Here is a 15,710-nt window from a genome sequence, read left to right as displayed (position 1 = left end):
GAGCCGAGAAAGTTCGTGGGCGGAGCAGGCTGTTCGGCGCCTGCGTGGTGCGGCTAGCGGCTCGCGAGCCGCGGCTTGGCTGGCGGGAGCGGCTGCAACGCCGGCACCTGAGGAGCGATGCCGAGGGAGATCATCACCCTACAGTTGGGCCAGTGCGGCAATCAGAGTGAGCGAATCTCCGGCCCCTCCACTAGCCAGGTTCCTTAGACGCTACGGGATCTCGCTGTGGGATCCTGGACTCCATCTGCCCTTCCCAGAATCGTAGCTTCCCAAAGGCGGGACATTCCTGACCCAGTGTCCAGTTGCCCAAGGCGAGGGGCCCTCCCCTCCCAGTCGCTGGCGATACAGCGCTTTCCTCTGACGTGGGAGACTCCCGAGGCTTGACTTCCTATCTTCGGACCCAGGCGCTCAGTCCCCCAGCTCCTGGTTGGAATCTGCCCAGACCAAGATATCCTCTTTCTCCCCCGACCGCCCCTCCTCCCCTAGTTGGGTTCGAGTTCTGGAAGCAGCTGTGCGCCGAGCATGGTATCAGCCCCGAGGGCATCGTGGAGGAGTTCGCCACCGAGGGCACTGACCGCAAGGACGTCTTTTTCTACCAGGTGCCCCTAGCGACTTGGCCAGGGGGCCTGGTACCGGGAAACCCGCTGGGCAGAGGAGCCATTGTGGCTGGCTTGAGGAGGGAGGGCAGGCAGGAGTTGGGAGGATGAAGGACTGGTCCTTTGCTGACTCGACCCCCCTCCTGGGCTCCCCTTGACAGGCAGACGATGAGCACTACATCCCCAGGGCAGTGCTGCTGGACCTCGAGCCACGGGTGATCCACTCCATCCTCAACTCCCCCTATGCCAAGCTCTACAACCCAGAGAACATCTACCTGTCAGAGCATGGAGGAGGAGCTGGCAACAACTGGGCCAGTGGATTCTCGCAGGTCATTTGCTATTCCCTGGCAGGACCCGCAACTCCCTTCCTGTGTGAGGACAGGTGGTATGACTTGCCAGAGAGAGACAAAACCGGATCAGGGCTGTATGAGTAGTAGAGAGAGAGAGAGAGGGCTGAGGGGAGTTCTTTAGCTAACTCAACTATGTAATACGGTTAAGACTGCACTTGCTAGTGCTATGTGCCAGGCCGTACTAAGCACTTTAGCTAGAAGTTATTTAAACCTCCCAACAACTGTAGAGGTAAATATTATAGGTTCACAGTCTCTTAACTGCTTTTTCAGATTCCTAAAAGCTCTGAAACCACAAGATTTATAAGTTACTCAGTAACAAAATCAAATATTGGGTGCCTGGCTGGCTCATTCAATAGAGAATGTGACTCTTGATCTCGGGGTTGTGAGTTTGAGCCTCACATTAGGTGTAGAAATTATTTAAACATAAAATCTTAAAAACAAAAACAAATTTCAGTGGAGACAGGCTATTTTATAGCTTTTTTAAAAAATTTATTTATTTATGATAGTCAGAGAGAGAGAGAGAGGCAGAGACAGAGGCAGAGGGAGAAGCAGTCTCCATGCACCGGGAGCCCGACGTGGGATTCGATCCCGGATCTCCAGGATTGCGCCCTGGGCCAAAGGCAGGCACCAAACCGCTGCGCCACCAAGGGATCCCTATTTTATAGCTTTTATCCAACTTGTCATTACTTATATGTTTCATTGCAGAAATATTAATATGTTTGATTAGCATACATCAGACACCCACTGGTGTTTTACTTAATATACATATATATATGGTACATATAAGTACCGTATTTATTACCTTACTAGCACGGCAAATATTTGAATTCCAAAACATAACTGGCCCCAAGAATTTTACATAAGGGACTGAGGAGTTGTATTATTCCCTTCATTATACAGATGAAGAAACTGAGTAATTCGCCCAGAGTCACTTGGTTAAATAAAACTAGAGCTACATGACCCCACACACTGTGGCTGTAGAGTGTCTGCTCATACCCACTGTGCTTTACTGCCTCTCAATGCAAATACAAAGCAGGGCCATTGTGCTTCAAAAAAGGACTTTTATGTTCTATAAGGAGAATACAGGGTGGCTATTCCAAGGTCAGAGTCCTTGTCCCATAGCTCTGTCCCACTCTGACACTCCCCATGTCTATACAGGGAGAGAAGATCCACGAAGACATTTTTGACATCATAGACCGGGAGGCAGATGGTAGTGACAGTCTAGAGGTGAGTGTCTTAGGAATGCTGGTGGGAGCTGTCATAGAGAAGGCTTAGCAACATCCTTTAGAAGCCATCTGTTAGGTGTAAGACCTACCCATGTGCCCTTTGCACTGGACAAGCCACTGGGCTTTGCTGGACACAAGGCAGAGTCTCCTAAGCTGTATGTATGGAGTGAGGAAGATGGAGGAGAGGGCTCGGGCAAATAGGAGTCCAAGAAATTGTAGGATGGGTCCAGTTTGAAATGCAATACCTAGGCACTCACTGCCCCTTCCCCATGTAGGGCTTCGTGCTGTGTCACTCCATTGCTGGGGGGACAGGCTCTGGCCTGGGCTCCTACCTCTTAGAACGGCTGAATGACAGGTAAGTCTGTGTTTTGTGGGGCTGGAGGACTTGGTTTTTCAAGTAATTGGGAGGCCTATCAGTTATGCCTTCCTATTCGCTGGAGCAGTGAAAGAGCCCTTCTGTTTGCTCTTGTAGTTAGGAAAGGGAAGATACAATAACCATGAACCCGATTACACTCTGGGTGTTTGGATCCAGAGCCTAGAATCTAGGCCCTAGGTGAAGAGATGAAAGTTCACAGCGTATGGCTGCTTTAGAGTTAGAACCCTAGGTCCTAAGATGTGTCTCTGCCATTCATCCTTTGGGGCTGCAGACTTCCAAAAGTCAAGTCTCCCTTCTCTACTGATCCTGTGTCCCACCCCAAGTTCCTCATCTAGATTCAACTGCTTTCTGACTATCCTGAGCCTCCTGTTTACCAAGCCTCCAGTGTCTTACCCTGACCCTCGTCTTCACCCCAGGTACCCCAAGAAGCTGGTGCAGACATACTCAGTGTTTCCCAACCAGGACGAGATGAGCGATGTGGTGGTCCAGCCCTACAACTCCCTGCTCACACTTAAGAGGCTGACTCAGAATGCAGACTGTGTGGTGCGTCCTGGATTCTGCCATTGTCCACTCCCAGCACCCCTGTCTTATTTAATTATTTTCTTGCACTTAAAAAGACTGTTTTGAGTCCCCTATGTCCCAGTCCTGTACCAATGCCTTTTAGATGGGTCTTTCTGGTGATGAAGCACCAAAGAAATTAAGCTTCAGAGACCAGAGTCCGGCAGAACGCCCATTCCTTCTGTCCCCCCCAGGTGGTGCTGGACAACACAGCCCTGAACCGGATCGCCACAGACCGCCTGCACATCCAGAACCCGTCCTTCTCCCAGATCAATCAGCTGGTGAGCCCCCACTCCTGGACTCACTGGGCTGGAACCCCTCCTTGTTGGAGTGCCACCTCAGGAAGGGAGCCCCACCCCACCCCCCAGGCCAAGGCCCATGCTGTGGCACTGCTGTCCCCAGGTGTCCACCATCATGTCGGCCAGCACCACCACCCTGCGCTACCCCGGCTACATGAACAATGACCTCATCGGCCTCATTGCCTCGCTCATTCCCACTCCTCGACTCCACTTCCTCATGACTGGCTACACCCCGCTCACCACGGACCAGTCGGTAGGAGCAACCCCAGCAGCCCCCACCCTAGCCTTTCCCTCCCCCTGCTGCCCCCGGAGGGAGGCTCTGTGCTCTGGGACTGGCACAGACTGTCCAGCTTCAAGCTGACTTGCTCTCCTCTTCCCTCTGCCTTTGGCTCCCTGCAGGGCTCGGGCTCTGTGGGGTCTGCTGATGATCCTGCACCCAGGGTCAGCGGGGAAGGGGTAGGGGTCAGGGGAGGCTGACCTTGCTGAGTTGGGGATGGCTAAGGTTCCTGGTCCCACAGCAGAGGCTCAGTGTAGACCTGAATCTCGGGACACTTCCCAAGGAGAACAATTAGCCTGAGTCTGGTAGAGTCAGGCACAGACTGTGCCCTGAGTGCTGGTCTGGTCCCTGTGGCCTCCTCTCCCCTCAGGTGGCCAGCGTGAGGAAGACCACGGTCCTGGATGTCATGAGGCGGTTGCTGCAGCCCAAGAACGTGATGGTGTCCACAGGCCGGGATCGCCAGACCAACCACTGCTACATCGCCATCCTCAACATCATCCAGGGGGAGGTGGACCCCACCCAGGTAGGTGAGGCCCCTTCGTGCCACCCCCAGAACCCACAGGGTAGAGGAGAGGCTACCACCACCACTGCTGTGTCCACCCCCCTCCCCGCCAGGTGCACAAGAGTCTGCAGAGGATCCGGGAACGGAAGCTGGCCAACTTCATCCCCTGGGGCCCTGCCAGCATCCAGGTGGCCCTGTCAAGGAAGTCTCCCTACCTGCCTTCGGCCCACCGGGTCAGTGGGCTCATGATGGCCAACCATACCAGCATCTCCTCGGTGAGGCTCACTGTTAACACTCACTTCCCTGGTTGGGGCTCACCTCTCCACATTCCTGCTGTCCCCCCCTTGTAGCTCTCTTAATGTGCAGATTGCCCAGCTCTGGTTCCCTGGCTCTCTGGGTCATATTGCTACTCTAAGCTCTTTGTGACCCCTGCTTTCTGCACATACCAAGCTCTTTGAGCGGACCTGTCGCCAGTATGACAAGCTGCGGAAGCGGGAGGCCTTCCTGGAGCAGTTCCGCAAGGAGGACATCTTCAAGGAGAACTTCGACGAATTGGACACGTCCAGGGAAGTTGTGCAGCAGCTCATTGACGAGTACCATGCAGCCACACGGCCAGACTACATCTCCTGGGGCGCCCAGGAGCAGTGAGTACCCCAGGATGGGGACCTCATCTGCCTTACCGGTTGGCCCAGGCCCTGCCTGACTGACCACCCCCTCAGAGAACAGATCAGGGACCTCACATATTTCTTTCTCAGAAATACACTCACACGTATTCTGTATCGGCTTGGGGATGTGTTTATGTCTCCTCTTATGAGACTATTTATGTTTAATAAAGCACTGGACATAAATCAAGTCACTGGTCTCTTAAATGGTTGTAGATGGGGATCCCTGGGTGGCGCAGCGGTTTAGCGCCTGCCTTTGACCCAGGGCGCGATCCTGGAGACCCGGGATCGAATCCCACGTCGGGCTCCCGGTGCATGGAGCCTGCTTCTCCCTCTGCCTATGTCTCTGCCTCTCTCTCTCTCTCTCTGTGTGACTATCATAAATTAAAAAAAAAAAAAAATGGTTGTAGATGTGGGGAAGGGGATGCCTGTTCTTTCTCCATCACAATGAAAGAGTGTTCCCCTACTTCCAGCCTCTTTGACTCTGGGCAGTTGCCTCCCCTAGCTTTTGCTTCTCCTTCCTTGTTTTGGAGAACATGGGTGGGGTGCACCCATGTGAGACATTTCTTTCCAGGGTAAAAAGGCCAACTGATATTACCTTACTCTCTACTGACATTCTGGGTCTCAGGTCCCCCCCACATCCCTCCCAGTATCGGATGATCATTCCACCAGTTTCATGTTCCCACATCAGAGTGTCCTGTTAATTATCACAGCAGTAGGCCTGCAGCCGCCACCTCTATCACCAGGCCTTGGGCAAGCAATGAGTTGGTCCAAGTACCTTTAATCTTATAAGCAGGGTGTGTCAGAGAGCCAGTCCAAGAAAGCCACTGTTCAGGCAGCTGGAGTCCGGGACAATCCACTCAGGAGACCCAAATCCAAAACCTAGACTGTAAGCAGGGCTTGAAGTGGGCCCATAGCTGTCTCCATAATTCTCTTTGCCAGGTGGTCTCTAGTTTAAAAGGCCAGAGCCCTCCACTTCTGGTGGAGGATTGCAAGGAAGTAGTAAATAGGTAGTGACCTAAATTTTCAGAATCAAAAGGGCAAAGCAGCTTGTTCCTAATCATGGTGGATGATCAGGGCCCCTCTCAGGCCCTTATGCACCCCAAAGGTGGGGGTTGGGTAACAATAGCAAACAGGTATGTGAACACTATGCTAGATACTTCACATTATTTTGTTCAATTCTATTAAGTGATAGATATTATTAGTTCCATTTTATTATTTTATTTATTTTAAAGGTTTTATTTTTTTATTTATGAGAGACACAGAAAGAGAGGCAGAGACATAGGCAGAGGGAGGAGAAGCAGGCTCCACCATGCAAGGAGCTTGATGTGGGTCTCGATCCCAGGAATCCAGGATCATGCCCTGAGCCAAAGGCAGACACTCAACTGCTGAGCCACCCAGGCGTCCCTAATCCCATTTTATAAATGAGGCAACTAAGACTAATCATTAACTTACTAGGTCACCTACCTAATAAATGACAAAGTTGGAGTCACATCCTGATTTCACTGGTATCAGTATTCCTAACCATTGCATGTCCTGCCTTGTGTGATATCTGATGAGTTAGTGTAGAATCATCCCATTTCTGAAGTCTTTTGGAGCCACTGGATGAGCCCATGGTTGTCAGAGGATGTGAGGACCTTGAACACCTGTTTAGATAGGGCAGGTGCAATCCCAGTATTGGAGGGAGGATCAGCCTCAACAGGCTTCACATAAACCTGCAAAGTGTCCCCATCATTCAGATCAGGGTAGCTGGGGACTTGTGCCTGCCTTGTCATTACTGTCACTACCAGGATTCTGGGGCCAAAGCCAGAGCCCAGTGGATCAGAAGGATTGGGGCTGGTGGAGCTCAGCACGCAGGGGAAGGACCAGCCCAGTAAGGTGTTTGTGAGTCCCTACAGAGGGCTAAGAGTACCCAGGAACTTTGGGCAGATTTTTTTCCCTTCTGGTTCATTGTTGGCCTAAGGACATACTTTTTCTTCTATGGACCTACTTACCTTTAATAAAGCTTTGAATATGAACAGTGAGAAACCAGATGACTCTTACGAACAAAAGGGACTGATGAGCCGAGAAGGGGCAGTCAGAGGCCAGGCCCTGGGCTGCTGAGGGGTGGCAGGGAGGCCATAAGCCTGTCACCACCACAGTCAAAGCATGAACTTGTCACTTTCAGTTGCCAGGGCTGCAGGAGGCTGACTCAGGAGAGCCAGCCTAGTCAGTGTCAACCAGCTGCCTGTCATCTCAGTACAGAAGATGACTTCAGGGAAAACCAGCGTGCACCTGGTGCCTTCTACACTCCACCTCTGGCCCTTGCACCACTGGGCACCTTGCCTTGTTCCTCCCCCTTTACTGCCTCGGCCGCCAATGACCAATCTTTCATCACCTGGGGTATTGGCATGGGTGACTGGCACAAAGTGGGGGTCATGAGCACTGGCAGATGTGGTGAGGCTGCTATATGTGAACCCCTCTAAGCCACAAGCCCAGGGCCTTCCTTTGGCAGACCCAGTTAAAGGATGTGGAGCCTCGGGGAGGAAGCCCCGGGTTGTCCAGAATAAAAGGTTTGTGTGGATAGGAGTATAGTCACCAACCCAGAGCAGAGGATACGCTGTGCAGGTGGGCCTCCTTGGAAGAGAGGGCTGGATCTGCAAAGATACCTCCCTTTTTTGACTGTCTGCGGAGGGCCATATACTACCAGCACAGACACAGTAATGCCAGCTTTAAAGCCAGGCCCCTCCCCCACGGCTATTTCCAGATCACCCATCCCCCCCCAGGCCAGCGGGCAGCCCCTCCCAGTTCTTGGCCACCAGCAAAGCGAGTATGTCAACCAGAGGGCAGCGGGGAGGCCAGGTGGAAAGGGAGGAGGGCCCCTGGGAATCAGGGCAGCAGGTGGTGCTGGTGGTGAAAAATCCACGGTCTGAGAGACTGCAAGCACAGAAGTAACTGTCCCGATGAGAGAGGAGGGCAGCTGCAGAGAAACTGCAGAGAAAGACTGTTTGTGCCCAGAACAGGAACCTCTGACTAAAAAAAAATAAGAAAAAATCAGCCATTTCAAGGTAATATTCCCAGAACACCAGTGTGATGGGACCCAGGGACAGAGATCCAGTTTCAGGAAGCACTTTATAATAGAAATAGAAGGTATAAGTGATTCTAGAACTTAGGATTGTCACTTTGGGAGGTGTAACAGGATGAGGCAAAGAGAGGATGAGCTCAAGGTTGGATGGGGAGCTCATGGTAAGCACAGACGCCTCTACTTAGCCTCATCTGTGGTCTCCGCTGGTCGCTGGTCGCCAGCAAGCTCCATCTCCCTAGCAAGGGGCTCTCTGCAGGTGGGGGAGTCAACTCAAATCCAACACCAGTACACCTTCCAGGAAGGCCAGTCTCCACCACTCGCTCACTCTCCATTCCTCTTGGATATCAAGCAGGTAAGGGGTTGCTGCCCTAGGAAAGTCATGGGGACATTTTAAAGTGACATTCTGGGGGCACCTGGGTGGCTCAATTGGTTGAGCATCTGCCTTCAGCTCTGAGTCGTGATCTCAGAGTCCTGGGGATCAAGCAAGCCCCTGATCAGCCTCCCTCTCCCTCTGCTGCTTGCCCCTGTTCATGCGAGCTCGCTCTCTCTCTCTCTCTCTCTCTCTCTCTCTCTCTCTCACACACACACACACACACACACACACACAAACACACACACATACACAAATGAATAATATTTTAAAATTTTAAAAATAAAATGACGTTCTGATTTTCTAATCCATCATTTAGAAGTTTCAATGAAATGTCCTAGGGCCTGGTCACCACAACGCGAATTGGTAAAATCAAGTTTCTTGCAAAGTTACAGCCTCGGCTAGTCAAGGTCTAACTCCCCTGTGAGACCCAGATGGAAATAACCTCCTTGTATCTCTGGCATTGCTATAGTAGTGACCCTGGCCATGGACTCCAGAGGTAGGCAGTTCATCCCTCCAGTCCTCAAATCTGTTATGAGTTATTAATAGGGTGATCAGCTCATCCTTGTTTTAGCACTGAAAGTTCCAAGTCTTGAGAACACCCTCAGATTCAGTTTTAACTAAAATTCCCACATTCCCTCAATCCTGAGAAAACTGGGATGGCTGGTCACCCTAAATGAAAGAACACCACAGAGAACGATCAGAAAATCTCAAAGCAGTATATACGAACGATCAGGGCCGAATTAAGGTCTGGTAGACAGTTGTTCATTTTGTTCATTAATTAAGTGTTCATTAAAAATAGAAAACAAGTTGCCCGTCACGCTTCATAATGAACCCTACCTAAGGGAGTTTCCAATTTTATTGGGGGTATGGAATAGAATATATAATATAGTTAACTTATATAATATCTACAATATATTAATATAATTTTTGCATGTGATCATGTTTTATTATTCTGCTTTTTTTTTAACTATATAAGCTCCTCACCCAACATGGTGCTTGAACTCATGACCCTGAGATCAAGAGTCTCATGCTCTACCCACTGAGCCATCCAGGTGCCCCTGTAATTCTGTTCAATTTTAAGTAGTATATGTAAAATATAATACGAAATAATATTGAAATCATTATTGAGCATTTAATATACACCAAGTACTGTTCTAAGCACTTTACATATCTGAGCTCATTTAATTTTGACAACCACTATATAGATAGGCACTGTCTTATCTGCATTTTTACAAATAAGGGAAGTGAAGCGTAGCATCACACAGCCAGGCAGTGGTCCTTTCTCCCCTGGAAAGAGAAAACTTAGGAAGAGATGCATTAACTGCCAAATATATGGTCGCTGTCAACTGCTTGAGGGAAGGGCTCTTCTGTGACACTCCAGGGAGCAGAATAGGGGCCAGTAGCGGGACATACGAAGAGGCAGGTTGCAGCTCTGCATCTGGAAGAACATCCATACAATTGCTGCTGTCCTCAGGTGGAATGAGCAGCCATGGACTTTACTGAACTCAGGCACATTCTGCATGATGACTCAGCCTGGAATGGTTGGGGCCTAGGAGATAGATGACGTGACCTTTATTGTGCTTTCCAAACTTAAGGATTTAGGAACTCCTTGGAAACAAATTTCCTTTGTAATAAAGCTTATTCATTTTATTATTTTTTAAAGATTTTTATTTATTCATGAGAGACACAGACATAGGCAGAGGTAGAAGCAGGCTCCCTGCATGGAGCCTGATGTAGGACTCGATCCCAGGACCCTGAGATCATGATCTGAGCTGAAGGCAGACGCTCAACCACTGAGCCACCCAGGTGCCCCTCATTTTTATTTTATTTTATTTTTAAAATATATATTTATTTATTATTTATGATAGACATAGAGAGAGAGAGAGGCAGAGACACAGGAGGAGGGAGAAGCAGGCTCCATGCCAGGAGCCCGACGCGGACTCGATCCCGGGACCCCAGCATCGCGCCCTGGGCCAAAGGCAGGCATCAAACCACTGAGCCACCCAGGGGTCCCCGGTGCCCCTCATTTTTAATTTTTATTTTTTAACTAGGTGCCACACCCAGCATGGAGCCCAGCTCGAGGCTTGAACTCACGACCCTGAGATCAAGACCTGAGCTGAGATCAAGATTTGAACACTTGACCAACTGAGCCACCCAGCACCCAGGCACCCTGTGAGTTGATTTTTATTTTATTTTATTATTTTTTAAAGATTTTATTTATTTATTCATGAAAAGACACACACACAGAGAGAGGTGGAAACACAGGCAGAGGGAGAAGCTGGCTCCCTGCAAGGAGCCAGATGTGGGACTCGATCCCGGATCCTGGGATCATGCCCTGAGCCGAAGGCAGATGCTCAACCACTGAGCCACCCAGGCGTCCTCATGAGTTCATTTTTAAAACAAATATATCAAGGCCTACTGTGTGCCTGAAACCTTTCCAGGAACTGGGGATACCTGGGTGCTTTTTTTTTCTTTTTTTAAGATTTATTTATTTATTCACAAGAGACACAGAGAGAAAGGCAGAGACACAGGCAGAGGGAGAAGCAGGCTCCATGCAGGGAGCCTGACGTGGGACTTGATCCCGGGTCTCCAGGATCACACCCTGGGCTGAAGGCAGCACTAAACCACTGAGCCACCTGGGCTGCCTGATACCTGGGTGCTTAAGCTAAGATCCCGAAATTTCAAGAAATTCACAGCCTGAGACATCTACACAGTAAAGTGACAGTTAAGGTGGTAAGAACACATCAGCAGGATCGCAACAGTGTGTGCTCAGTAAATATTTATTGAGTGTTAGCAAGAATGAAAGACTATGGGAGGCCCGTGTGGGAGTCACACAGAGGAACGATCATTGACAGGGTCTTGAATTCTGAGGGAAGGTTTCCAAGTGGAGACATAAGAGAAGGTAGGGGGCGAGCATGCAGTAAGGCCCTTGCTGGCAGGGAAGTGTGAGATGGAGTTTACTTCTCTTCTGTGGCTCAACCACCTCCTTCCTGTCCTCTGGGGAGAGGAAGCTCACACCAGGCAAATGAGGCCACCAGAGCCCACTAGGAGCTGAGGGAAAGCCAAAGGCAGGAAAAAAGGGTTATGGCCCAACCTAGGTACGAGAGGCTTCCCGGAGAGAAGCTAGCTGGGCCTTGTGCGCAGGGGAGGAGTTAATGTGTTGACATCCAGAGGGAATGCTAGGCAATGGGATAAAGGACCAGAGCTGCAGGAGACAAGGTCAGGTTGATATTCCAAGACCCGCCAGGTCATGCAGGGCCTTTTTTGCCATGTAGAGTTTGGACTTTATCCTCCGAGCAAAGGGGAACCCCTGAAGGCCAGCTGGGAAACTATAGCCACCAGCCTGCCCTTTCTGGACTTTTCACCTAGAATGGCACTGCACCCCTGCCCCCACCCACTTCTTTCTCTTCCCTCCTGTTCCCTAGCTCTCTGCAAACCAGTATTTGGCAGCATCTGCTATCAGAACTCTAGCCTATGTCCTGCCACTCCTTCCCAAAAGTGGATTCTTAGATGCTGCTGCCCACGCAAGCAGTCTGCTCTTTACTGTCTTGCTCTCCAGCACCATGGCCTGCCCTGCCCTGCCCTGAGCTGCCCCCGACCAGCTCTGCTCAGCAGACTGTCCCACTTCCCTCCCTCCCCCAAAGCCTTCAAGATCATTCCTGACCAGGGATACCCGGGGTATCCTTACCACGCTCAACCACAACAATCTCCTGTCTCCAGTCCACCACATGCATAATTTCACATTATTTTGTTAGTGTTATCCTTGTATTTTTGTCATGTAATTTCCTTTTCTAATACTCTCAAGTACAACCCCAGGTGTTCTATAGAATGTTCAGGCATTCTGGCAAGAATTAAGTTCCAAGGGATCCCTGGGTGGCGCAGCGGTTTGGCGCCTGCCTTTGGCCCAGGGCGCGATCCTGGAGACCCGGGATCGAATCCCACGTCGGGCTCCCAGTGCATGGAGCCTGCTTCTCCCTCTGCCTATGTCTCTGCCTCTCTCTCTCTCTCTCTGTGTGTGTGTGACTATCATAAATAAATAAATATTTTTAAAAAAGAATTAAGTTCCAAGAAATAACAGATTTTAAAATATATACCCTCAAAAAATTTATTTTTTTTAATTTTTAAAAAAGATTGTATTTATTTATTTGACAGAGAAATAGTGAAAAAGCACAAGCAAGGGGAGCAGCAGAGGGAGAGGGAGAGGGAGAAGAAGCTTCCTCACAGAGCAAAGAGCCCCATGCAGGACTTGATCCCAGGATGCCAGGATCATGACCTGAGCTGAAGGCAGACGCTTAAACGACTGAGCCACCAGGCACCCCCCAAATTTTTTTAAATTAAAAAAAAATATGTACCCTCTTCTTCACAGTTAACTTTGAGATATTTCAAGAGAAACTTTTTTGGTTCATTTTTTAAAGCAATCAAGACATGGATATGAAACTTGGATCTTCTCTTTCTGTTAAATATGAAAAAATATATGTCACATATATAATATACATATAAAGTGAAAATGTACAGCATAAGACTCTAGCTACAGGTCGATTTTCTTTTTTGAAATAATGATAGATTTACAGGAAAGTGCAAGGAAATGTACAGGAGGTCTCCTGTACCCTTCACCCAGGCCTCCCCTATGTTAATTTGCATAACGATAGTATGATAGCAAAATCAGGAAATTGATGCTGGCACAATCCACAGGGCCTATGTGGCCTTCACCAGCTATGTGCAGCTCACTCACTGGTGTATGTGCAATTTTACTACATGTTTACCTCTCTGTGACCACCACCATAATCGAGCTACTTTATTGTACCAACAATGTAGGACTCTCTCCACCACCTCATGCCCCATTTTAATATCCACACTCGGGATCCCTGGGTGGCGCAGTGGTTTAGCGCCTGCCTTTGGCCCAGGGCGCGATCCTGGAGACCCGGGATCGAATCCCACGTCGGGCTCCCAGTGCATGGAGCCTGCTTCTTCCTCTGCCTGTGTCTCTGCCTCTCTCTCTCTCTGTGTGTGTGACTATCATAAATAAATAAAAAAAAAATTAAAAAAAAAAATATCCACACTCACCTTTCCCCCTGCAGCCTAAATTAAGCATGAAAAAGTATTAAATGGAGCACAGGAGGGATCCCTGGGTGGCGCAGCGGTTTGGCGCTTGCCTTTGGCCCAGGGCGCGATCCTGGAGACCTGGGATCGAATACCACGTCGGGCTCCCGGTGCATGGAACCTGCTTCTCCCTCTGCCTATGTCTCTGCCTCTCTCTCTCACTGTGTGACTATCATAAATAAATAAAAATTAAAAAAAAATTTAAATGGAGCACAGGAAAAAAATATTACACAAAATACACTGAAATGATTACCAATAGATGTCTGGATTATGAGATACTGCTTAATTTATTTTTTATTTTATAAAATATAAATATTTATAAAATATAAATAAATAAAATATATTTATTTTACAATTTTTCAACTGTTTCTATTTTTCTTTAGTGAGAATGCATTACTCTTTTTTTAAGATTTTATTTTTGGGGTGCCTGCGTGGCCAGTATGTTAAGCATCTGCCTGTGGCTCAGGTCATGATCCCAGCAAACCCCATGTTGGGCTCCCTGCTCAGTGGGAAGTCTGCTTCTCTCTCTGCCCCTCTCCCCACTCATGCTTGCTCGCTCGCTCTCTGTCAAATAAATAAAATGTTTTTTAAAAAGATTTTGTTTTTAAGTAATTTTTATACCTGTCATAGGGCTCAAACTCATGACCCTGAGATCAGTAGTCCCATGCTCCACCCCCCGAGCCAGGCAGATGCCCTGAGAATGCATTACTTATGTGAGAAAACACTCTTAAAAAGAATTTATAATATATACCAGAATATTTATAGTAGTGTGATCCAACAAGTTTCAAGTTAGAAAAAGATCTGGTGGATCTTAACTTATCTTACTTATTAACTTAAAGTCTACTTTACCAGCAGATCGAAATAAGCCATCCCATTCCATGTGTATGATTTTTTCCACCTCCTACAGAGCAGTTTAAGTAAACCATCCACCCATTGTTCATAATTCTATCTCAGCCTGCCTTTAAAGTGAAACTTGAATAATGTAAAAGGACATTGTTTCTGTTACATATTGCTACATAAAATTCACTGCAAAACGTAGAGGCATAAAATACTGATTTACTATTTCTTTTGATTGTGTGAGTTGATTGGGCAATTCTTCTGCGGGACTCCTCTGGCTCACTTGGGCTATTACAGATGGCTGGAACAGGTGGAAAGTCCAAGTTGGCCTCATTCACATGTCTGGCAATTGGTGCTGGGTGAGGAGCCTCAGCTCTCTTCCTCATGACCTTCCAACTTCCAGTGGACAAGACCCACTTCCTTGCATAGCACTCCAGGATGGTATTCCAGAGGACAAGCCAGGGCACAAGCCCGACCCTCCTGTGCTTGTGTCATGCATATTGGCCAAGGCAAGTTTTATGGCCAAGCCCAGAGTCAGGTCTGGAGGGAGCTACACAAGGGCATGAATACTGGGAGCAGGGTTCACTAGGGGCTACTGGTGCAATAATCTACCACAGATGTAAAAGCTTGAACTTTAATTTAAATTTAAACATGGTTGAAACAAAATTGCTTTGGGTTCAATGGTAAGGTTAAGTAAGTCAATCATAAGTGATTTCACATCTGCATCTAACTCTGATTCACTGAAGATAATAGAAAAGGCCAATTTCCCTGTAGCTAACTTAAGAACTAATGCCTCATAAGGGAGTTGCATAATCTCTTACACAAGCAATTAGATGTCATATTCAGTTACACATCGTAGCCTAAACTTCATAAACCTATTTCTATATGTAGAAAATAATAAAGAGGGATGCCTGGGTGGCTCAGAGGTTGAGTATCTGCTTTCGGCTCAGGGCATGATTCCAGGGTCCTGGGATCGAGTCTTGAATCGGGCTCCACGTGGGGAGCCTGTTTCTCCCTCTGCCTATGTCTCTGCCTCTCTCTCTGTATCTCTCATGAGCAAATAAAGCTTTAAATAATAATAATAATAATAAAGAACTTCTGTTTTCTTAACATCCTCCAAACATAATCTTGTTGCTTATTTTTAAAAAAGAGTTATTGTTTAAAAACAAGCATTTGTGAAAAGTCTCATTCCCAAAAGTTATATATGAAACCAATTTTCTTTTTTTTTTAATGAAACCAACTTTCACTTCAGAACTAATTTCTGCAAATACAGGAAATACAAAAATAGATAGGTTTAAAATTTTTTTAATTTCATGAATACATTTCTTTATTTCCTCAAAGCACTTAGGCAAATAAAACCTAAGATCCTCTGGGAATTTGGGGCCTCCAGTGTTTCAACTGAAGGTGAGACTAGAGTAGTTCCTCAGACATCTGCCATGACGCGTGTTCTCTCACCTGGAAAATGGTCCCTCCAGAAGAACCAGTCCCTG

At 48.1% G+C, this 15,710-nt stretch overlaps 1 protein-coding gene across 1 annotated transcript; it reads left to right on the top strand.

The window, feature by feature from the left end:
* The first annotated feature begins 36 nt into the window (after positions 1-36).
* On the top strand, positions 37-5,036 carry LOC129512530 (tubulin gamma-1 chain). The gene is made up of 11 exons (XM_055329838.1): positions 37-166; positions 487-599; positions 758-925; positions 2,105-2,173; positions 2,448-2,527; positions 2,965-3,091; positions 3,301-3,387; positions 3,509-3,658; positions 4,053-4,205; positions 4,298-4,459; positions 4,635-5,036. The coding sequence occupies exons 1-11, from the start codon at positions 118-120 to the stop codon at positions 4,830-4,832; spliced, it is 1,356 nt and encodes a 451-aa protein (XP_055185813.1). The 5' UTR covers positions 37-117; the 3' UTR covers positions 4,833-5,036.
* Positions 5,037-15,710: the final 10,674 nt, after the last annotated feature.

Source organism: Nyctereutes procyonoides, unplaced genomic scaffold (genome assembly GCF_905146905.1).
Source record: "Nyctereutes procyonoides isolate TBG_1078 unplaced genomic scaffold, NYPRO_anot_genome, whole genome shotgun sequence".
Classification (NCBI taxonomy): Eukaryota; Metazoa; Chordata; class Mammalia; order Carnivora; family Canidae; genus Nyctereutes; species Nyctereutes procyonoides.
The sequence above is the reverse complement of the archived record's forward strand: the minus strand, read 5'-3'. Positions and strand labels throughout refer to the sequence as shown.

Excerpts from the sequence above, each read along its gene's own strand:
- LOC129512530 (XM_055329838.1), top strand. The coding sequence starts at position 118 with ATGCCGAGGGAGATCATCACCCTACAGTTGGGCCAGTGCGGCAATCAG. Across the intron at positions 600-757 it reads AGGACGTCTTTTTCTACCAG|GCAGACGATGAGCACTACAT; the intron begins GTGCCCCTAGCG and ends TCCCCTTGACAG. Across the intron at positions 926-2,104 it reads GGGCCAGTGGATTCTCGCAG|GGAGAGAAGATCCACGAAGA; the intron begins GTCATTTGCTAT and ends ATGTCTATACAG.